Source organism: Ranitomeya imitator, chromosome 5 (genome assembly GCF_032444005.1).
Source record: "Ranitomeya imitator isolate aRanImi1 chromosome 5, aRanImi1.pri, whole genome shotgun sequence".
Taxonomy (NCBI): Eukaryota; Metazoa; Chordata; class Amphibia; order Anura; family Dendrobatidae; genus Ranitomeya; species Ranitomeya imitator.
In genome coordinates, this window is record NC_091286.1 from 57,254,837 (window position 1) to 57,278,671 (window position 23,835).

The following is a 23,835-nucleotide window of genomic DNA, read 5'->3' on the forward strand; positions in this document are numbered from 1 at the left end:
CGCATCTGAGCCCTGTTCCCTTCCCGGGGGGACCTGGCCTCGCAGCTGAGCCCTGTTCCCTTCCCGGGGGGACCTGGCCTCGCAGCTGAGCCCTGTTCACTCCCCGGGGGGGAAGGCGAGCCTCGCAGCCGAGCCCTGTTCCCTCCCCGGGGGGGGGCGGACCCCGCAGCCGAGCCCTGTTCCCTCCCCGGGGGGGCGGGCCTTGTAGCCGAGCCCTGTTCCCTTCCCAGGGGTGCGGGCCTCGCAGCTGAGCCCCGTTCCCTCCCCGGGTGGTGGCTGGCCTCACACCTGAGCCCCGTTCCCTCCCGGGGGGGGGGGGGGGGGTGGCCTTACTTTCAGTAAGGATGGCGCTGATTTATTCTCATGCAAATTTAAAATCCACGTGACACGGAAGCGATTGTTAGACCCTGGGGCAGAAACCATAGTGGGTAGCCACTCATGGATTTGGTACCATAGAATTGGGCTGGTCCATGGCTGACCTCTGAGGCTCAGTCTCTGATCTCTGCTGTGGATTTTCTGTCAATCATTTGTGCATGTTTGTCGATAGAAATATCTGAGCAGGTCGGATGGTGGAGACACATGCACAAATACTCCTGTAGTAATCAGGGATGGAGGATTGAATAACCTTTTGCCTATTGTGATATTTAATAGTTCTCTGCCTTCTTGTTCTCCTATTAATCTGACTAATGAGCAGGGGGCGGCCAAGCTGCGTGTTCCCGAATTGTGAAGGCGCGGTGCAGCAGATGTGCGCTTGTCATGCTGTGTATACAGCAGACCTGGGCGAGCAGTGGGAGATCTAACGTGTTGGTTTTTCACAGCTTACACACAGGAGTGCTGGACTTATGGGCCGAGCTGCAGGACATTCACAATGCCTACGGACTGAAGTACCAGTGGGGAGGATCTCACAGCAACAAAAAGCTCCTGCGCTCCCTAGGAATCGACACAAGGAACATAGTATGTTGGTTGTTCTGCCTGCACTATTGTCTGTTTCTACAAGCGTCAGGGCCGAATAAAGACTCTATAGGGAAGGAGCAAGCCGCCTGAGTGACCCTGCTAACTAGCCGCTCCGTGGCTGACATCATGGGCTTAGACACAAAGCTCGGGGTCGGTAATTCTTAACCCCTTTTCTATTGCCTGGGCGTCCATCCAACTGTGCGCTCTGCTGATCTTTTGTGTGGCTATAAATTGACAGTCTGGGACTCCACCACTTACATTTTCTAATAAAATCAAAGTAAAGGCATATGTAATGGGACAGTGGGTCTATTAATATACTGTGAAGTAGTTTCCATAAGAAATGGAGCGACTGCGGATGTCAGTGTCGAGAACCGCGGGACGTCGTTCCTTTCACCACAGGGTCACTCCAGTGTCAGCCAATTAAAACAAATTTTTTGTATAGAAAAGTTACCCCGACTTCTTACATACTTTTTGTATAAATTGCAAGATCTCTGCTTGCTGTCATTCAGATCTGCCCTGGTCGTGTGGTGGATGTACTGCTGCACGCTGCGTTACAGTAGATGTACAGCGCTGGGTGTACGTGGCATGAATGGGGCAGATTTGTATCCACTGCAAATCGGTTACCATCCTCCCTTCATGGTGATCAACAACGGGCACACTGACACTGCAGGAACCAAGTGCACACACACTGTCAGGTAGTGTCCGCTCGCTACACACAGGATCACACATCAGCGAGTGGATGCTACACACAGGAGAGTGATAAAAATGCACCCACACGTACTGACACGGTGTGTGCACTTGGTTCCTGCAGTGTCGGTGTGTGCGAGGAGGATTTAGATCAGGCTGTGCTCCTAAGGGCCCTTCTGTGGAAAGAGGCGGATGATGGTGATTGAGGGGCAGGAACTGTGCAATGATGTCAAGGCTGCGCCCAAGTCCCCTCAATTACACGTCAAACTATTTTATTTATATATATATTAAACTACTAAAATCTACAGTCTTATAGGGTCTAATTCACCTTTATGAAGGTCTGGATGGTTCAGTTTTAGCTTTGGAGGGGATAGATTCTTTTTAAATAACACTTAAAGAGGTATTCCCATCTCCAAGATCCTATCCCAATATGTAGTAGGTGTAACAATAATAATATTAGCAAAATACCTCCAATTAGAAATGTAGTATAGTTCTTCTGTTTCGCTATGTTGATTACCCCATGTGCAGGGCATTGCAGTAGCTTAGGTATCCATAGTTACAACCACTAAAAAACTAACTGACTGTCACTATATGCGTGGTCATAGCCATGGATACCTAAGCTACTGCAATGCCCTGCATATTGGGTAAAAGACATAGCGAATCAGAAGAACTATATTACATTTCTAATTGGAGGCATTTTCTATTATTATTATTTTACCTACGATATAATATTGGGGTATGATCCTAGTGATGGGAAGACCCCTTTAAGGAATTAATGCTGAAAGTGTATTGGAAAATGTTATAACTTTCCAGTACACAGAGAGTGGCCTCTTTTTTAAGGCATTGTCTAGTTTGGAGTGAAAAAAGATTATTTTAATGTGTGTAAATGGCAAATGAGGAAACTTCCTAACTCCCTTGAAGAGATGTGCCCCGATCATGAGATATCTGGGTCCGGCAGATCCACTTCTGACTCCGTTAGATACAAGAAATGTCATCTAGTGCCGACACACGAGTGACGTGAATGAAGGGGGCTGTCTGGGACATTTCAATAGCTAAGCCAGCCCTCCTCCCATGTATGAATCTGCTACGAGGGGGGCTTAGATATTGCACCCGGCCAGCCCCCATCATACACATCACTGGTCACATGCTGATACCTTCTGTGCGGATATGGAGGTGCTGGCACCGGCGCTGACCTCACGAGATCGGGGCAGCTTTCCTAATTCAAGTATAAGTTTCATCATTTACATTTTACACACACCGACCTGGACAACCCCATAAATCATTGCAGACTTTTTCTTTTACTTTTTGTGTATTTTCTTCCTGATTGATAACCTCTTGTTTTTACTATTGACAGCTCTTCACAGGCAATAAGAAGCAGCCTGTCATCGTCCCCATGTACGCAGCGGGTCTGGTAAGCCGTGCACAATTACCAACTTATTATGATTGGTAGTACTGACTGTTGTTTATGTATGTATGTGTGTGTGTGTATGTATATTTTATATATATAGATAGATAGATAGATAGAGATATATATATATATATATATATATCTATATATATATATATATCTATCTATATATACTAGACTGTGGCCCGATTCTAACGCATCGGGTATTCTAGAATATGCATGTCCCTGTAATATATGGACAATGATGATTCCAGAATTCGCGGCAGACTGTGTCCGTCGCTGATTGGTCGAGGCAACCTTTATGACATCATCGTCGCCATGGCAACCATTATGACATCTACGTCAATACTGTGCCCGTCGCTGAATCAGAAACGTGAGATGTCTACGTCCTTTATGACATCGTCGCTGTGCCCGTTGCTGATTGGTCGAGGCCTGGCGGCCTCGATCAATCAGAGACGCGGGATTTCTACGTCGATGCTGTGCTGGTCTCTGATTGGTCGAGGCCTGGCGGCCTCGACCAATCAGAGACGTGGGATTTCCAGGACAGACAGACAGAAAAACCCTTAGGCAGTTATATATATAACTACATCATCGTCGCCATGGCAATCATTATGACATCATCGTCGCTGTGCATGGCACAAAACTAAAGTAATTTCAAATGTCAACTTTCTGGCTTTAAGAAACGCTAAAAGAAATCAAGAACAAAAAAATGTGGTAGTCAGTAATGGTTAGATTGTGGCCCGATTCTAACGCATCGGGTATTCTAGAATATGCATGTCCCCGTAGTATATGGACAATGACGATTCCAGAATTCGCGGCAGACTGTGCCCGTCGCTGATTGGTCGAGGCAACCTTTATGACATCATCGTCGCCATGGCAACCATTATGACATCATCGTCGCTGTGCCCGCTGCTGATTGGTCGAGGCCTGGTGGCCTCGACCAATCAGAGACGCGGGATGTCTACGTCCTTTATGACATCATCGTCGCTGTGCCCGTCGCTGATTGGTCGAGGCCTGGCGGCCTCGACCAATCAGAGAGGCGGGATTTCCAGGACAGACAGAAAGACAGACAGACGGAAAAACCCTTAGACAATTATATATATAGATATCTATATATATCTATATATATCTATATATATCTATATCTATATATATATCTATCTATCTATCTATCTATCTATCTATCTATCTATCTATCTATCTATATATATATATACACATACAGTGGGGCAAAAAAGTATTTAGTCAGTCAGCAATAGTGCAAGTTCCACCACTTAAAAAGATGAGAGGCGTCTGTAATTTACATCATAGGTAGACCTCAACTATGGGAGACAAACTGAGAAAAAAAATCCAGAAAATCACATTGTCTGTTTTTTTAACAATTTATTTGCATATTATGGTGGAAAATAAGTATTTGGTCAGAAACAAACAATCAAGATCTCTGGCTCTCACAGACCTGTAACTTCTTCTTTAAGAGTCTCCTCTTTCCTCCACTCATTACCTGTAGTAATGGCACCTGTTTAAACTTGTTATCAGTATAAAAAGACACCTGTGCACACCCTCAAACAGTCTGACTCCAAACTCCACTATGGTAAAGACCAAAGAGCTGTCAAAGGACACCAGAAACAAAATTGTAGCCCTGCACCAGGCTGGGAAGACTGAATCTGCAATAGCCAACCAGCTTGGAGTGAAGAAATCAACAGTGGGAGCAATAATTAGAAAATGGAAGACCTACAAGACCACTGATAATCTCCCTCGATCTGGGGCTCCACGCAAAATCCCACCCCGTGGGGTCAGAATGATCACAAGAACGGTGAGCAAAAATCCCAGAACCACGCGGGGGGACCTAGTGAATGAACTGCAGAGATCTGGGACCAATGTAACAAGGTCTACCATAAGTAACACACTACGCCACCATGGACTCAGATCCTGCAGTGCCAGACGTGTCCCACTGCTTAAGCCAGTACATGTCCGGGCCCGTCTGAAGTTTGCTAGAGAGCATTTGGATGATCCAGAGGAGTTTTGGGAGAATGTCCTATGGTCTGATGAAACCAAACTGGAACTGTTTGGTAGAAACACAACTTGTCGTGTTTGGAGGAAAAAGAATACTGAGTTGCATCCATCAAACACCATACCTACTGTAAAGCATGGTGGTGGAAACATCATGCCTTGGGGCTGTTTCTCTGCAAAGGGGCCAGGACGACTGATCCGGGTACATGAAAGAATGAATGGGGCCATGTATCGTGAGATTTTGAGTGCAAACCTCCTTCCATCAGCAAGGGCATTGAAGATGAAACGTGGCTGGGTCTTTCAACATGACAATGATCCAAAGCACACCGCCAGGGCAACGAAGGAGTGGCTTCGTAAGAAGCATTTCAAGGTCCTGGAGTGGCCTAGCCAGTCTCCAGATCTCAACCCTATAGAAAACCTTTGGAGGGAGTTGAAAGTCCGTGTTGCCAAGCGAAAAGCCAAAAACATCACTGCTCTAGAGGAGATCTGCATGGAGGAATGGGCCAACATACCAACAACAGTGTGTGGCAACCTTGTGAAGACTTACAGAAAACGTTTGACCTCTGTCATTGCCAACAAAGGATATATTACAAAGTATTGATATGAAATTTTGTTTCTGACCAAATACTTATTTTCCACCATAATATGCAAATAAATTGTTAAAAAATCAGACTGTGATTTTCTGGATTTTTTTTTCTCAGTTTGCCTCCCATAGTTGAGGTCTACCTATGATGTAAATTACAGACGCCTCTCATCTTTTTAAGTGGTGGAACTTGCACTATTGCTGACTGACTAAATACTTTTTTGCCCCACTGTATATATATATATATATATATATATATATATATATATATATATATATATATATATATATATATATATATATATATATATATGTGTGTATGTTAGTGTATGTTGTTTATGTAGATGTATGTACTAGATGGTGGCCCGATTCTAACGTATTGGGTATTCTAGAATATGCATGTCCATGTAGTATATTGCCTAGCCCACGTAGTGTACAGCACAGAGCCATGCAGTATATTGCCCAGTCACGTACTATATTGGCCAGTCACGTACTATATTGCACAGCCCACGTAGTATATAGCAATGTGGGCACCATATTCCTGTTAAAAAAAAAAAAAAAAAGAGTTAAAATAAAAAATAGTTACACACTCACCTTCCAAGGCGGATCGAAGTGGCCGGTTACCGATGCTCCTCGCGCGCTCCAGTCTGAAGAGTGCATTGCAGTCTTGCGAAATGATGACGTAGCGGTCTCGCGAGAAGGTGAGTATGTAACAATTTTTTTTTAAAAAAATTTTTATTTTTAACATTAGATCTTTTTACTATTCATGCTGCATAGGCAGCATGAATAGTAAAAAGTTGGTCACACAGGGTTAATAGCAGCGATAACAGAGTGAGTTACACCGCGGTCAACGCTGCCATTAACCCTGTGTGAGCGCTGACTGGAGGGGAGTACGGAGCGGGCACTGACTGCGGGGAGGAGGGAGCGGTCATTTTTCCGCCGGACTGTGGCCGTCGCTGATTGGTCGCGGCAGCCATGACAGGCAGCTGGCGAGACCAATCAGCGACTTGGATTCCATGACAGAGGCCACGACCAATGAATATCGTGACAGACAGAAGGACAGAAAGACGGAAGTGATATATAAAAATTATATATATATATATATATATTTTCTTTCTCTCTCTATATCTATATGTATGTATATATATATATATATATATATATATATATATATATATATATATATATATATATATATATATATATTATTTTTTTTTTAATACACTTCTCAGATCTAGTGATTCATAAAAAAAAAAATAAATCAGGGTGCTGATGTGTGCACGGCCCTGTGTGGTGTCTGCTCATTGCAGGTGGCGTAGTGTAACGTTCTTGTTTAATCGTTGGAATCCGCTCCTGTACAATCACTACAGAAATCAAAAAGATTGTATCCGTATCATAATGTCATTGGGTGAGCAGATGGGCCCAGTTTATAACTGTGAGCACATAAAAATGTTTTTGTCCTGTGCAGAAATATAGATAATGGCCGGGTTGGAGTTGACTATATCCTCTCTAGAACGGTCAGAGAGCGGCCTTGAAGAAGGGGCGCCTGCTAAAGGGAACATATTAGCAGGTGCCGATGTTCGAGCCTTTATTGTATACGCTCGCACTGGCGCTCATAGGCTTTTCTGTACAGTTACAAAGTATATACCGGGGGATTCACTCTTTTTTTTTTTTTTTACCCGGAAACATTGCTTTAACTTCTAAAACATGGCTTACTGTACTGAAATTTGGACTGTATATACCTTGGTTCATAAGAAACTGATGAATGGAGCGGTGGTCTGACATCCGATCTGGTGGACGATTTTTATCATCTTGATAAAAGTGATAAAACTATTAGGTTCGGGTACGGGTAGCTGAATACTTGTTTTCGCCAGACAACACCTTGAGATATATTGCACTAATCCAAATGTTTCTATATAAGGACTACAAATAAAATGGATATGTGTATATGTACACTGAGCCAGAATATAAACTCAACACTTTGCTTTTTGCTCCCATTTTCCATGAGCTGAATGCAAAGATTTAAGACTTTTTCTATATACATAAAAGACCTTTTTCTCCTCGAATATTATTATTATTTATTTATATAGCACCATTAATTCCATGGTGCTGTACATGAGAAGGGGTTACATAAAGAGTTATAGATATCACTTACAGTAAGCAAATTACAATGACAGACCGGTACAGAGAGGAGAGGACCCTGTCCTGGCGGACTTACATTCTACATGATAATGTGGAAGAGATAGAAGGTCGGGGGTGCGGCAGCTCTGGTGGTGGTGAGGCGGCAGCTCTGGTGGTGGTGAGGCGGCAGCTCTGGTGGTGGTGAGGCGGCAGCTTTGGTGGTGGTGCTGCACCGCGGGGCGATGGTCGTGGATGAATGGCACAACAGTGGGTTTCAGGATATTGTCACGGTATCTGTGCATTCAAAATGGCATCAATAAAATGCACCTGTATTCGTTGTCCATAACATGCGCCTGCCCATACCATAACCCCACTGCCACCATGGGACCCTCCATTCACAACGTTGACATCAGCAAACCGCTTGCCCACACAACGCCATACACGCAGTGTGATATCTGCTCTGTACCTTGAAAATTGGATTCATCCATGAAGAGAACGCCTCTCCAACCTGCCAGACGCCATCGCATTTGCCCACTCAAGTTGGTTACGACGACAATCTGCAGTCAGTTGGAGGCCCCGATGAGAACGATAAGCATGCAGATGAGCTTCGCTGAGACGGTTTCTTGCGATTTGTGCAGAAATTCTTTGGTTTTGCTACCAATCGTTGCAGCAGCTGTCCGGGGTCTGGTCTCGGACAATCTTGGAGGTGCTGGATGTTGAGGTCCTGGGCTGGTGTCATTACATGTGGTCTGCAGTTGCGAGGCCGGTTGGATCTACTGCCAAATCCTATGAAACCCCTTTGGAGGCGACTTGTGGTAGAGAAATGAACATTTCATTCACAGGCAGCAGCTCCAGTGGCCATTCCTGCAGTCAGCATGCCAATGACACGGTCCCTAAAAACGTACGACATCTGTGGCATTGCGCGGTGTGGTAAAACTGCACATTTTAGAGGGGCCTTCTATTGTGACCCCCTAAGACCCCTGTGCAATAATGTACCAGCATAGGGATATCCCACAACTGTGAGATAGGCGGATTATCTCGTCAGAGGAGAAGAGCTTGCTAACAAAGATTTAGACAAATTTGTGAAGAACATTTGAGAGAAAAAGGCCTTTTGTGTCCATAGAAAAAGTCTTAAATCTTTGAGTTCAGTTCTTTGGAAATGGGAGCAAAAACAAAAGTGTTGCGTTTTATATTTTTGTTCAGCGTATATATTGCAGACCATTAAAAGTGCAACAACCAGTCCATACAGTGTGCCGATAGGCTCTGCCTGCAATCACCGCACTGAATTACAGCAATATATCCGGCTGTTGTGCTTTATTCGGCCTCTGTCGTGTCACCAGTGTGTGGCCACAAGAGGGCGCTGGGCACCAGTGTTCTGTATTCTTTTCCCAGTTCCTCCGTGTTCTGCTATGTAATTGTCGTCTTCTTCCTTATTGCTGTAGGGTATGCTGGAGCCCACCAAGGAGCCGCTCAAGCCTTTATCTGCTGCAGAGAAAATAGCATCTATAGGGCAGTCGTCTCCTGGTCCTCCAGATGACAGTATTTGTTCTTCTGATCAGTTACAGGTACATACGCGTCCAACTCTTTGCTCTCAAACCACAGATATTGGTGACATTTGTATTTGTTGTTGGACTGGACAGCTCAACTAGCAAAAGTTCATCTATGGCTAAGGCCTGTAAGAAAGGTCAGATGTTTTCTGATCATCAATGTATTTACCTTCATAGGGATCCACTGTTCACTGCAGAGCAGCCAATCAAAATAGCTTTTTGGCCTTCTTGTTAGGGAATGAGTAAATCCCTTTTAGTAGCATGAAAGTGTAGATGAGAAGTTTCATCCTGCAGGGAAAGAAGTTAGAACGGACCATATTATTGGCAGCCAGGGAAGGAAGGAGACTTCTCTTTAGGAATCCAAGATTATCAGTGATATGAAAGGGCATAGATGATACTAAAATATGCAAAAAAAAAAAAAAAGTGTTTTTTTGTTTTATTTTTTTTGCACTAAATTAACTGCTGTCTCGTTGGAAACTGATCAATGGGATCAATACTTTTCAGTAAAGTCTGATCTTTTACTAAGGGAATATCCAGATCTCTGCCATGAAATGACTAAGACGGGATTACCTCTTTACGTTGCCTAAAATAAATGTAGTTGGGGAATTTTATTTTTATTCTTTCATTGCTTTAATATGAAATGTCAGTGAATCTCTCTCATGTGATTTTTCGAGGGACTTTCTCATTACTAAGTGGGGAAAAAAACGACAAAATGTCTAGTTTCTAATGTCTTTCAAATATTTTACCAGTAAGCAAAACATTTCCATACGAGACCTCCTCAAAATGCCGCAGCAGAAATTACCTCTGTCCCCCCAAACTGTAAGACTCCATCACTGCGTTACATAAGTGATTTATGTAGACAATTGAGTGCCCAAAGAAGTGGAAATAAGGACAGCGGTAAATCCAGAGCTCTGATGGATATCCTAGATGTCGTCCTCCACTTATGATTAGTGATGAGCAAACGTGCTGGGATGTGGTGTTATCTGAGCATGCTCTGGTGCTAACCGAGTGTCTTCGACGTGCCTGAATAATATGTTCGAGTTCCTGTGGCTGCATGCCTCCTGGCTGTTCAACAGCCGCAACACATGCAGGGATTACCGAACAAACAGGGAATCCTTGCATTTGTTGCGGATGTCAAACGGCAACAAGACACGCAGCCACGAGAACTCAAAAATATTTTTGGAGCCCGCCGCAGACATTTGCTCAGATAACACCTTATCCGAGCCCGTTTGCTCATCACTACTGCTGATTCTTGTACAGCCGCAGTGGAGAGCTGCGCAGGACTCCTCACACTGTACACGGCTGGGGCTTTACTGAAGCCCGGACCCCCAGTGATCAGGACGGTTCTTTTATTTTATATTGCAGCTTCGCCACCATCACATCAATGAAGCAAACCCAAGCCCTTGTGGTACCACCATTTGCCCCATTACACTATTCTCCCCTTCTTTAGCAGGAGAATTAATGAGGACTTCGTTACTTGACCAATCACGCTTTGTATAGCAAGTGATTTTAATTAGCCATTTAGGACTTGTTCAGACAGGATTTATCTGATGTTGAACGCCCACAGGGGAAAATCTGCACCAAGTCTCACTCTATATTTTGGTGTGGAATTGACCCCATGAAAATCCGCAGCATAAATTGGCACGTCGTGGGTGGCAGAACCGAGGCTATTGTCAATGTCCGCAGTGTATTTTGTACCATCATGTCCCCTTGTGCTGTACATCCCGATGGAACATTTGAGGCATATCTGACCCCTGCAGACATGTGGTTATATCAAAAAACTGTCCTTCAAAAAAATGGCACTTCAGACCAACAGAACCACAAATAGCCAAGATGTAATTAAACAACTGACTTAATGAAGAGAACCAAAAGTGTCAAATTAAAAATTAAAGTTTATTAATAAATATTTAAACTAAAGGTCACAAGACATGAATACAGAAATACCCAGAAGGGGAACCAATTAACTAACCTACCCAAAGACAACGTGCAAATCAGCCCCAAATCAGGCAAAAATGATCACCATTAGGAAAGAGAGCACAGACTGTACTAATTGAGATAAAGCTCTGACTATTGATACAGATAATTAAACACTGTGACAAAGTGCCTAAGGCGTCTTCTTAAAACTATACCCAGATGAAAGCTCACAATTGTACAAAGGTAAGTAAGACTTAATGCAATGTTAAAAATGGTGTAAAAACATATTACCTGAGTTGTGGAGCTGTGACAATAAGCACTACAGAGTAACAGACTGTGCGGGTGGTAAAATGGTTCCCCTGCACCCCGACGCGCGTTTCACCCGAAGCTTCTTCCGGAGGAAAGTTTCTTGTGTCTGCTGCTGTACTTCTAATGCAATTGATTAATCCTTCTGCTGTTTCTTCTGCAGGAATCCCTCCCGCCTGTCCAGTTTGACTGGAGTAGCAGTGGCCTTACCAACCCCCTAGATGGTACGTCTCTCCGTCGAGCCTCTAGCAGCAGAGCTAGACATGAGAAAGCTTCAGAGTCCTCGCAGTCTCCTCCCTGCTGACCTTTCCCTTGTCTTTTTAGTGTTTTCTTGGGAAATTCAGGCTTTCTTTCTTCATCCCTTGCTCGGCATGAACCGTTAGATGAATGTGTTATACAATGGCAGACTGTGAGACGCGCTGTATTTTACCGTCTCCGGGCAGACTAGTGCCCATGCTGCCATCATATTGTACATGTCCGTTGGCATGTCTCACTCGGTTGCTTTATAATGTACTCGGATCCAGTATTACATGGTCATTTATACATCTTATTTATTTATTAACTAATAACCAGTTGAAGAACAAGGTATGTCCAGTTTGCTTCTATTTCTTATCATTTTTACTCTAATTTCCGACTTTTCCTGTATTCTCTTTACTAGTCTGCACCTTGCAACTCGTGTTCATCTGTATTTTACCTTCCTTCATGTTCTTTACTGCTGTCAGTCAAGTGACAGCCGAGCAGTGAAAAAGTGGCATCAGATACGCTTTTGGAAATACGCCTTTACCTATGCTGAGATCAGATTTGTCAGTCATGAGAAATCTAGAATAAATGTCCTATGCAGCTGAAGCATGTCTGCGCACATTTTGTAGAAGCAGATTGCTTCCAGCCTGATTTGCGCAAGGCTTCTGTGTTAGGTTTGTCGTGACTAGTGCAATAGAACGCTGCAAAAAAAGTTATTTTTATTGGGGTGCCTGTGCAGCCATACCGCTAGTTTCATACTTAAAATTGTGCTGACAGGTTCCCATTACAAATCCCGGACTTATTCTTTCAAATGTCCCTGTTGCACCTGGCAATATCAAATCCCCCTATAGATAATGTTAGATATGCCATTGTTAGTGTGACGCTAAAGCATTGCCTGGCGTAGACCAGCCCTTTCAATTTGCTGTATTAGCGCATATGGATATAATAAAGGTTTAACCAAATTTGTGACTTAGGCCCTATTTTTTTTTTTTTTTTGAAGCAGGGCAGACGATGCAAAGAATAGTTCCCCACCACCCCGCAAGACCCAGATTATACACAGTCGCCCTATTTATTTCAATGGGCACAATGTAATGTCTCCTCCAATATGAACAACCCATTTCAACAATTCATTCTGGAAAAACTCACGTACTAGAGCAAAGCAAATCCATTCCCCAGGGGTAAGACTTGGATTTGATACTATGCTCGTGTGCAATATGTCAGGCTTTGTAAATCACGATTGTGGTGGATGTTCTCCGCATTTGACAGCCATACGTTAATGAGTTGCACCACATCTGAATAACAGTAGTTCCAATAAGTCCCAACCTGGAAACCATCAGCAAGTAGGCCATCAGCTTGTAAGGGAGCGATTTTTCTTTTGTGCAGAAGGCGAGAATGAAGAGAAGACAAATTGTCTAAAGAGAAGCTTCATCTCCAGCTTTTTAATGGCCACTGGCCTATAAGACACGGTGTATGTCAGACCATGAACGAAAGCCTGAATGGACTGCTGCTGTCTCCTCTAGTCTTTTTCTTTTCTTCTACTACTTTATGTGGTCTTTTACATACTTTGCTTTTAGTGTGTTAAAGGGAAACAATCCAGGATATTTCCACAATAAGGTGAAGCCCTGTTGTCTCCTACAGTCCTGACCATTTTCCTATAAAATCAATGTAATATTGTACTTTTAACATCCTCTGTGTTGATTGCGGAAACCCCCACCAATCATTAAAATGCGGGTCTCTGATCCCTTGTTCTCCAAAATGGGGTGAGGAGCAAATTGAATGAAGCGGCAGTCAAGAACGAGTGCTGCCTTTCCAAGCAAAACTGTTTCATTCACTCACATTGAATTTAAAGGGAATCTGTTACTCGGTTTTTGCTATCTAATATGATGTAGGGGCAGAGACCCTGATTCCAGCAATGTCACTTACTGGGCTGCTTGCTGTCATTTTGATACAATCCCAATTTCCACTGCTGCAGATCTAGCAGAGCTCAGAACGCTGAGCTCTGTATAACCCCGCCCACACCACTGATGGGTTTCTTTTTGTGTACACTGTGCATAGACCGAAGGCTGCCAATCTGTGGGGAGGGCAGGGTTATACAGAGCAGCTGACTAGGGGGCACAAGACGCCTAGGATGGTTGTGATAATCTCCTGCTTATAAAATACTGATTTTCAGATTCCCTTGACATGGCCTTTCTCATTTTTAGGCAAGCCGCAGTTAATTTCCCTTTTCCCATTTGAAGCTATAAGCCTGCTCAAGCAAACTAATCATACATGTGTATGCTGTGGTCAAGAGATGGCTTCCGGTTATCAGATACCCTGCCTCCCTTCTCAGATGCTCAAACTATAGACAAATATCAGGGTGTAGATAGTAAAATGACTTGGTTATGTCAGTGGCTTCTTGTGATGCTGACATGCTTTCTTATAAGCATTGTTAACCCCTTCCTGCTCTTGACATCCTGTTACATCACGGAGGGTCTCAGTAGCCCCACATCAGTAAGGTGCATTATATACCCGGCACCTCCTCTGACAGCAGCGATTGGAGCCAGTTCTGATTGCTGCAAATTTATTTTTATTTATTTATTGCCTCGTTGAAAGTTTTTTAAAGCCACTAAAATGGTAAAACAAAAAAAAAACAAATACGGTCTGGTATAGCTGTAATGTGTTATCGTACTAACTTGAAAGAATCATGTTGCTAGGTCATTTTTATCGCACACTAAATGCATTTTAAAACAAAATCTTGAGAAACAGTGGTGGAAGTATGCGGGTTTTTCTCCACTTTCTTTTTTTCCCCAGATTTTTATATGTATGTGTCAACTGAAAAATAAATTGATGACTCTTGTAGGAGGAAGAGGAAAAAAATTTTTCAAAGGGGTTAAAATTAGTGATGAGTGAACGTCTCGGGATAAGGCGTTATCGGAGCATGCTCGAGTGCTAACCGAATGTCTTCGGCCTGCTTGAAAAATCTGTTTGAGTCCCCACGGCTGTTCAACAGCCACAACTCATGTAGGGATGGCCTGTTTGTTACGTAACCCCTGCATTTGTTGAGGCTGTCAGCTGCGAGACACGCAGCCGCGGGGCCTCAAACGTATTTTTTATGCACACCGAAGACCCTGTTGGCACCCGAGCATGCTCAGATAACACCTTATCCCAGCACGTTAGTTAATATTTGATGTAGATATTTTTCATGAGACTGCCCCCGAGGCTAACAATGCTCGGCCCCGAGGCTAGCAATGCACGGCCCCGAGGCTAACAATGCTCGGCCCCGAGGCTAGCCATGCACGGCCGTGATCACAAGCCGCTGGTTGTGCAGATACACTGGGCTGTTTCCCTTTTAAGCAGTAGAATCGTGTCTTACTTCAATGTTTACCAGAAAACTAAACTTTTACCATCTGCTGAAGAACGCGCGTCGTGGCCTCTACCCTGTGAATTTCCGCGCTGTCTTCAGCGACTTTGTTCAATAACCATGTAAGATGTTGGTGTTTTCTAGTGATAATATGCATGTTTAAGTGTGTCTTACCCCCCTTTTTACACACAATCCCCCCTCGACCCGGCTTCCCTTCTTTACGGCTGAATACCCATCACGGTCAATGAATTTCAAGCTAGTGGAGGGTCTACTCTTCTGAATCTTGATTTCTTTGGACCCGTGGATGACAGTGGCTTTAACAGCACCACCACGATCCCAGGTCAGCTGAGTGTCAGATCTGTTGCCTTAGAAAGCATGGGTGCCTCACTGTGGCTTTCCTACAAACAAGAAACCCGCTCGCAGTCTTGTCCCGTGTGTGCGATTCTCATCAATGTGTCTTACTAGCACTTTAAGAAAGTAATGCAGAACCCTGCTCCTACTACCGGAGTGGGGAGAAAAAATACACCGTGGGGTGGTCTTTATAAGGTGTCGCAATGCTGAAATCCTTCATCTATGCAGCCCACCTGCCCGCCAGATTGGTGTCTAAACCTCACAATAAAGTCATGCAAGCAGTATATATCCCAGATATGGTATATTGTGGTTTATTGCCATCAGGCAGTGACTGGTTTTGCATGTTCATGAAATGTTCTGGAACATTTTGGGGATATGGTAATTACCCGTCCCGGCCATAAAGGAACTCTCTGTGAGCTGCCAGAAAGTAGTGGAGCCTTCTAATGTACATCCTGCAGTAACGTGGTCCCAGTAATCAGGTAACATGGTGGATTAACAGCATTTATTATGGCGTTTTTATGTAAGAAAAAATGTATTTAGTGGAATTTTTGTTTTATAAAGGTCTATGGAAAAATATGCATTCATTTCTCATTTTTTTTAGATTTCAGTAGTATTTTTGGTGTTTTTTATTTTTGTTTTTTTTTTCTTTTAAAAGGGAATTTGTCACCAGATTTTGCCACCTAATGAGAACAGCATAATGTAGAGACAGCAACCTTAATTCCAGCGATGTGTCACTTACTGGGCTGCTTGCTGTGTAGTATTGGTAAAATCACTGTTTTATCAGCAGGAGATTATCACTAGAGGACTAGTAAATTTGTTGCCGTGTATTCTCCATATTCATGAGCTCTATAAACCATGCCTCTTTCGCTGATTGACAGCTTTCTGCCTATGCACATTGTACACAGAAAGCTGCCAATTAGTGATGTGGGCGGGGTTATGCTAGATCTGCAGCAGAGGAAACGGAGATTTTGGCAAAACTGCAGCAATCAACAAAGTGACACATCACTGGAATCGGGTTCTTTACCCCCTACATCATGGTGTTCTCAGGATAGCAAAAACCTGGAGACAGATTCCCTTAAGGCTTTTGTATTTAAAAAAAAAAAAAAAGCAAGCACACTTGCCAGCAATGATAGTGCATGGGGTCACACAGAAGTCCGGTAGGAATCGACTTCTGCAGACTGTCTGACTATGTCCTACATTCGGATTCCTACATACGGATTGCAAATCCCCATCATCACTTTAGGGATCCTTAAAGTCACTGCTCAGAGAGCGACCTGAAGCAAAATGGAAAGTTTGATAGTTTCAAACCAAAATGCTGCAGATTTATGGAGCCTGGAGTTTCCCTTTTAAGAAGGCTGGATAGTAACTCTGTATACCACTATATTATTTGCATCTTCAAGGTGTGCCTGTATGTGTGGTGCACACTGGGGACTGATCTGGGACTGTGCTGTGTGTGGTGCACACTGGGGACTGATCCGGGACTGTGCCGTGTGTCGTGCATGCCGGGGACTGATCCGGGACTGTGCCGTGTGTAGTGCACACTGGGGACTGATCCGGGACTGTGCCGTGTGTGGTGCATGCCGGGGACTGATCCGGGACTGTGCCGTGTGTGGTGCACACTGGGGACTAATCCGGGACTGTGCCGTGTGTGGTGCACGCTGGGGACTGATCCAGGACTGTACTATGTGTGGTGCATGCCGGGGACTGATCCAGGACTGTGCTGTGTGTGGTGCATGCTGGGCACTGATCTGGGACTGTGCCGTGTGTGGTGCACACTGGGGACTGATCCGGGACTGTACGGTGTGTGGTGCACGCTGGGGACTGATCCGGGACTGTACCGTGTGTGGTGCACGCTGGGCACTGATCTGGGACTGTACCGTGTGTGGTGCACGCTGGGGACTGATCCGGGACTGTACCGTGTGTGGTGCACGCTGGGCACTGATCCGGGACTGTACCGTGTGTGGTGCACGCTGGGCACTGATCCGGGACTGTACGGTGTGTGGTGCACGCTGGGGACTGATCCAGGACTGTACTATGTGTGGTGCATGCCGGGGACTGATCCAGGACTGTGCTGTGTGTGGTGCATGCTGGGCACTGATCTGGGACTGTGCCGTGTGTGGTGCACACTGGGGACTGATCCGGGACTGTACGGTGTGTGGTGCACGCTGGGGACTGATCCGGGACTGTACCGTGTGTGGTGCACGCTGGGCACTGATCTGGGACTGTACCGTGTGTGGTGCACGCTGGGGACTGATCCGGGACTGTACCGTGTGTGGTGCACGCTGGGCACTGATCTGGGACTGTACCGTGTGTGGTGCACGCTGGGGACTGATCCGGGACTGTACGGTGTGTGGTGCACGCTGGGCACTGATCCGGGACTGTACCGTGTGTGGTGCACGCTGGGCACTGATCTGGGACTGTACCGTGTGTGGTGCACGCTGGGGACTGATCCGGGACTGTGCCGTGTGTGGTGCACGCTGGGGACTGATCCGGGACTGTACGGTGTGTGGTGCACGCCGGGGACTGATCCGGGACTGTACGGTGTGTGGTGCACGCTGGGGACTGATCCGGGACTGTACGGTGTGTGGTGCACGCTGGGCACTGATCTGGGACTGTACGGTGTGTGGTGCACGCTGGGGACTGATCCGGGACTGTACGGTGTGTGGTGCACGCTGGGGACTGATCCGGGACTGTACGGTGTGTGGTGCACGCTGGGCACTGATCTGGGACTGTACCGTGTGTGGTGCACGCTGGGGACTGATCCGGGACTGTACGGTGTGTGGTGCACGCTGGGCACTGATCTGGGACTGTACGGTGTGTGGTGCACGCTGGGGACTGATCCGGGACTGTACGGTGTGTGGTGCACGCTGGGCACTGATCTGGGACTGTACCGTGTGTGGTGCACGCTGGGGACTGATCCGGGACTGTACGGTGTGTGGTGCACGCCGGGGACTGATCCGGGACTGTACGGTGTGTGGTGCACGCTGGGGACTGATCCGGGACTGTACGGTGTGTGGTGCACGCTGGGCACTGATCTGGGACTGTACCGTGTGTGGTGCACGCTGGGGACTGATCCGGGACTGTGCCGTGTGTGGTGCACGCTGGGGACTGATCCGGGACTGTACGGTGTGTGGTGCACGCTGGGCACTGATCCGGGACTGTACCGTGTGTGGTGCACGCTGGGCACTGATCTGGGACTGTACCGTGTGTGGTGCACGCTGGGGACTGATCCGGGACTGTGCCGTGTGTGGTGCACGCTGGGGACTGATCCGGGACTGTACGGTGTGTGGTGCACGCCGGGGACTGATCCGGGACTGTACGGTGTGTGGTGCACGCTGGGGACTGATCCGGGACTGTACGGTGTGTGGTGCACGCTGGGGACTGATCCGGGACTGTACGGTGTGTGGTGCACGCTGGGGACTGATCCGGGACTGTACGGTGTGTGCTGTGTCTTTGTATCGGCCACATTACAGCATCCACGTCACGTCAGTATTGTAATAAGGTCGGCAGTTTTATGTTTAACCCCACCAGGATTACACGCTGCCCGTCGTCGTGTCTCCTCCGCGCTCTTCTAAACTCCTCTCATCTGCCCAAAACAGAAATCATTGGGTACGAGGCGTCATCATCCCAGCGCTGGGCTCCATGGAGTGTAAATGTACAGTTATCGCTTCGGCTTCCCGTGTCTGCTATGTGTATAATAGTAGGCCTTTCTCTCTCACAGGGATATCACACAGTGAAACGCGTAGATCTCTGGGGAAGGTCTACGTAAAACATGTAGAGATCTTACCCCGGTGTCGCGCCTTCATAGCGGCATCATGGAGGGCTGAAGCCTGTAATGTCAGTGATGTAGGTTATATTAAAGCATTTGGCACCTAAATTTGTAATTGGTTTAAAGGGCTCTCTAACCCCAGACAAGCATTTACCATGGGTCAGATGTGGATTTTGCATGGGATTTGATTACATGGGAACATCCGCAGGGGACATATACGCAGCAGAAAATCTGGATGGAAAATCAGTTGCGGATGAGATTTTATGGGCGTCTCATCCCAACGGTGCAAAAAGAAAAAAAGCACATTGTAAATTGCCTGGTCTTGTGGATTCGACGTGACCGTTTATGCTGTGGGTAATCGCTGTGGGTTTCGCCTATAAAGCTGATGGTTAGGAGTCCGATGTTTCCCACCGGACAGTGCTCCTCTCCCGCCTCGGTCACCGTTATTCACCCACTCCCAGGTATAAATCCCTATACAATGAGTCTCCTCGCTCCGTTAATAGCTCTTGTGCTGTTTGGGCGAACAGATCTTTCATGATACATTGCTGCCCTGATCAGATCTATTACGAAGGTTCTTATTTTCATGTGTTCTATTGATTTACGGAAAAATAAAAGACAGTTACGCTAAGTTCTAGAGCGACGTAAGTAGTTTTTATCTATTACTGTTTTTGTCCATGTTGTTATCAATTCAATACTAAAAAGGTTCCAACCTAAAATTTGGAACCCATTTAAACATAAAAATGGTATTAGAGGCTAGGCATTGCCATGGAGGCCGTGTACATAGAAAAGAGCTTTTTATTCAAAGGATAACTAAACCTTAAAAAAAAAAAGTATGCTTTTTTTTTTTTTCCCAAGCATCAAAAATTCTGAAGCTTTGGAAACCGCTTTATTAGGGAACTCGTCTTCATTCCTGTAAAAGTAGATTGCATGTAAGCGACTTCTAAACCCCTGCATTTCTCCAGACTATTAGTAGAAGAACATACTGGTTGGGAGTACAGATGATGGCAGTGATGGCTCAGCATTGGTCTCCTGCGGCAGAGCTGACCTTATCACTGCCATCATCTGTACTTCAAATGAGTACGCTCTGATACAAGTGCAGCTGAATTCGGGCAAAGAAACGGGAGAAAAGCAGCAGGGGTCGGCGGTTGCATACATTTTTTTTTTTTTTTTTAATACAGGAATGAAAACAAATTTCCTGAAGCCTCATTCAGATTTCAGACATCGATCATGTGTTTAAAAAAAAAATGGTCCGAATGTCATCCGTGTCCTGGTGCTGAGTTGTATCCATGTGCCATCAGTGATCTTCATGTATGGATAGACAAATCGCAGACAACAGACTGATGCCTTCTATGTGCTGTACAAGATTTTCTCAGACCCATAGACTTGTATTCTTACTTTTCATCTGCGACGCCGGTAAAAAAAAAATGGACACATCTGTGATTTTTGGTAAGACACATGGTCCGCGAAACAACACAGACATGTGAACCAGCCCCGTAGACTACAATGGGGTTCGTGAAAATCGTTGATGGAGCGCATAAATTAAGAAGAACTTCTGAATCAGGTCTAATAAAGTCAGTTGCAAAGTGTTATAATGTTCCTTGCTGGAGAGAATTATTAACTAAAGGAAATACATTCTACGGTAAGTTACTCTTTGAATAACACTGCTATTAAACTCTAGAGAAAAAAAAAAAAAGCACTTTCCTATGTACATGGTCTTCACGGCAATGCCTAGCCTTTAATACCATTTTTGTTTTTAAGTGGGTTCCAAATTTTAGGTTGGAACCTTTTTAATATTGAATTGATAGCAACATGGATGAAAACAGTAATAGATGTACCGCATACATTGCTCTAGAACTTGGCGTAATCCGTCATTTTTTTTTTTTTTTCCGTAAATCAATAGAACACATGAAAATAAGAAACTTTGTTATAGAACTGATCAGGGAAATCTGCTTCTTTCTCCTTTTGGATTGATGATCACATTTCAATCTACGAGTAAAATCTGTCATGTGAATACAGACTTTACCATTGCTGAGAATAATCTGTAATCTGACCAGTAACCATCGTCACCTTCTATGTAGAGACAAAGATCCTCCTTCCTTCTACATAGAATCTTCTATAAAGATTACCTGTCCTCTCCTAGCTCCGTAATGAGATCATGTGAAGTCAGATTTTACCTGGGAATTGAGACTTTTGAAAATGAATGATCCGTCCTGGCAGATAAAGGAGCAAATTTCTTTAACCTGATTTATGAAATATTAAAAATTTGGTTACTTTTTAAGTACACTAATATGTATTTTATTACTACATGAAAAAAACAATGTAACTTTTTGAGGAAAAGTGTTTTTCAGTCCTACAACCCTTTAAAAAAATAAATAAATAAATGGATTTATGTGGTTACCTAATGATCAGTTCTCAAAAAGTTAATGTTTTATCTATTGCCTTACTAGTCATCTCCTGTTACTAACATGTTTACTAATTTTACACTTTAGGAAACTCTGGTCACTTTGGGACGTGCTAGAAAAGTTAAATCTCCAGTCTATTGGGGAACCCTACCAATGAAAGATAAGGCGTAATATCGTCCTATATACTTTCAGCGGTTTCCAAACTAATTTTCTAACTCAATAAAAGTTGTACTTGTTTCTGGGAAAGTCATTTGTTAGAGCTTGCTGAACTTTTGGGAGTGGGTTTGCCCTTTGTGTGTGGTGACCATGCCTCGGAACTCGCAGGTTGACCTGACGGTACAATCATCCCCGGCCATTGATTTGGTCTTCTGCTGACTGCAGTAAAACATCAGAGCGAAGGCCGCTGTAATAATATCGTAATCGCGTCTACGTTGGTCCTTCAGCCATCACAAGAACCCGCACATTGACAGCACAGCGAATATCGCTCTGGTCAGCTTGTTCTGGCAGTTCCCAGGCATGTGACAGTAGCTGGTGGTGCAGTGTAATGGTTTCTTTATTTCTGGGTTTGGTGGCTTTGCAGGTGATTGGTGTTTAATCTCTTATTCTCCTTTTCGACATGCTCATCTAGGAACTAGTAGAATGGAGGAAAGAAGAGACTTTAGAGTAGTGTTCCTCTAGGGCAGACTTCCATTCCAAATTGTAGGACAAGCGCTTAAATTTAGTTTTTTTTTTTCCCCACATTCAATTTTTATATTTTTTTAACATAATTTTTTTTTTCATATTGCGATCTGTATTTTAAAAATATACTAGAAATAATGCAATTTTCACAGTGGCCAATGGGGCTAGTCTATTTCCCCTGTTCTTTCAGAAAATTCACATGTACATTAGCAACAACAAACTGACTTAGACCCTATTAGTTGTATTGAAGCATCTAATGAGCGTGTGCAAAGGGAGGGATAGTGGATCCAGTGTTATCTGCCGGGTATAAAAGTGTTACTAGTCATTGTAATCCTGCCTCTAATGATAATGAGACTACTGAAAAGTAATTTGTAACAGGAACTATTCATCAAGACTGTTGTAGCTCACAGTCGTGTTACGCCAATCTTGCAGGTGAAGAATGCAGCCAATTCATTAAGAGGTGCATCCAATCAGGCCTGTCCTAAGTGGTGGGCACCTCTTTGCACTTTGCAAATGCTGTTGTACAAAAGCCGGCACTTTTGATGAATCTGACAGGCGGGTTTGGCCACATCCCATTCCGCCATTCTCATTTTGGCAGAGCTGATTCCAACTGGTGTGAAAATGCCAAAAGTCGCAAAACTTCTGCGCAACTCCACGTCTAAAATGATCCCAGTGGCCAGCGTCAAAATTGCAAGATTTTGATTATTTACGGTATATATTTTTTTTTATACAGATTGTGATATGATGGGGAAAAAAAAGCAAAAAAGAAATTGGAGACTTTAAATAAATAAATAAAATATATGGAACACAGAAACCTGATTTAAAGCCATAGGTCATCTTCTAATCTATTTCCTTTAAGAATGGACTTGGCTACTTGTGTATTAAAGTGCAAGTTCATCATTAAATATACAGCGCTTCCCGAGAATATGTGTCATTGAAGAAGCGTTCTCTTTTTTTCAGATTATCTCATGATTAAGCGGGACCGAGGAACGATGTTCTGCCCCTTAATAATGCTAGAGGCTTTCATAGCACGTTCAGAGCTAAAGGAAGGCCATCCATGCTGCGCTTCTTATCGATCATCCTGGAAAAAAAAATATTTTAATGAACGCACACCCTTCATTAAAAAAAAGAAGTTGGTTGTAGTACTCCATTACTAAACCGCTTGCTCGACAGTCCTGTTCTCAGACTCGTTATCACCCGTCCGGTCCCCAATGCTTCCGCACGCCTGCGTAGTAGTAGACTTACAATGGTGGCTCAGTGCGTGTCCCCTGCATACTCCTTTAAGTATCTGAGTGTCTTCATTGCTCATTTATAGGCCTGTTTACATATTTACTTGTATACAAAGTTCGCTTATTAAACCATCATCTCTTCTTTCCCTTTGTGGATATGTCATTTTAAGATTTTTTTTAATTTGTTTTTATTGGAGCTGGAAGCGATCATTTTCTATTACATATATGCAACATACATGCGTGCTATAAATTGGTAAATACCTATGAGGGACCCCATTATTGGGATGCAGAGACCT

The 23,835-nt window shown here is 44.4% G+C and overlaps 1 protein-coding gene across 2 annotated transcripts in view; it reads left to right on the top strand.

The window, feature by feature from the left end:
* Window positions 1-23,835, top strand: part of AFTPH (aftiphilin) — a 62,239-nt gene that overhangs the window by 29,578 nt on the left and 8,826 nt on the right. The window contains exons 4-8 of one of the 2 annotated variants that reach the window (XM_069768710.1): window positions 819-954; window positions 2,996-3,052; window positions 9,206-9,328; window positions 11,694-11,754; window positions 15,367-15,450. In XM_069768710.1, the coding sequence (XP_069624811.1) occupies window positions 819-954; window positions 2,996-3,052; window positions 9,206-9,328; window positions 11,694-11,754; window positions 15,367-15,450 (461 nt within the window). The remainder of the gene's footprint in view (window positions 1-818; window positions 955-2,995; window positions 3,053-9,205; window positions 9,329-11,693; window positions 11,755-15,366; window positions 15,451-23,835) is intronic. The other variant, XM_069768711.1, reaches the window with a different exon arrangement.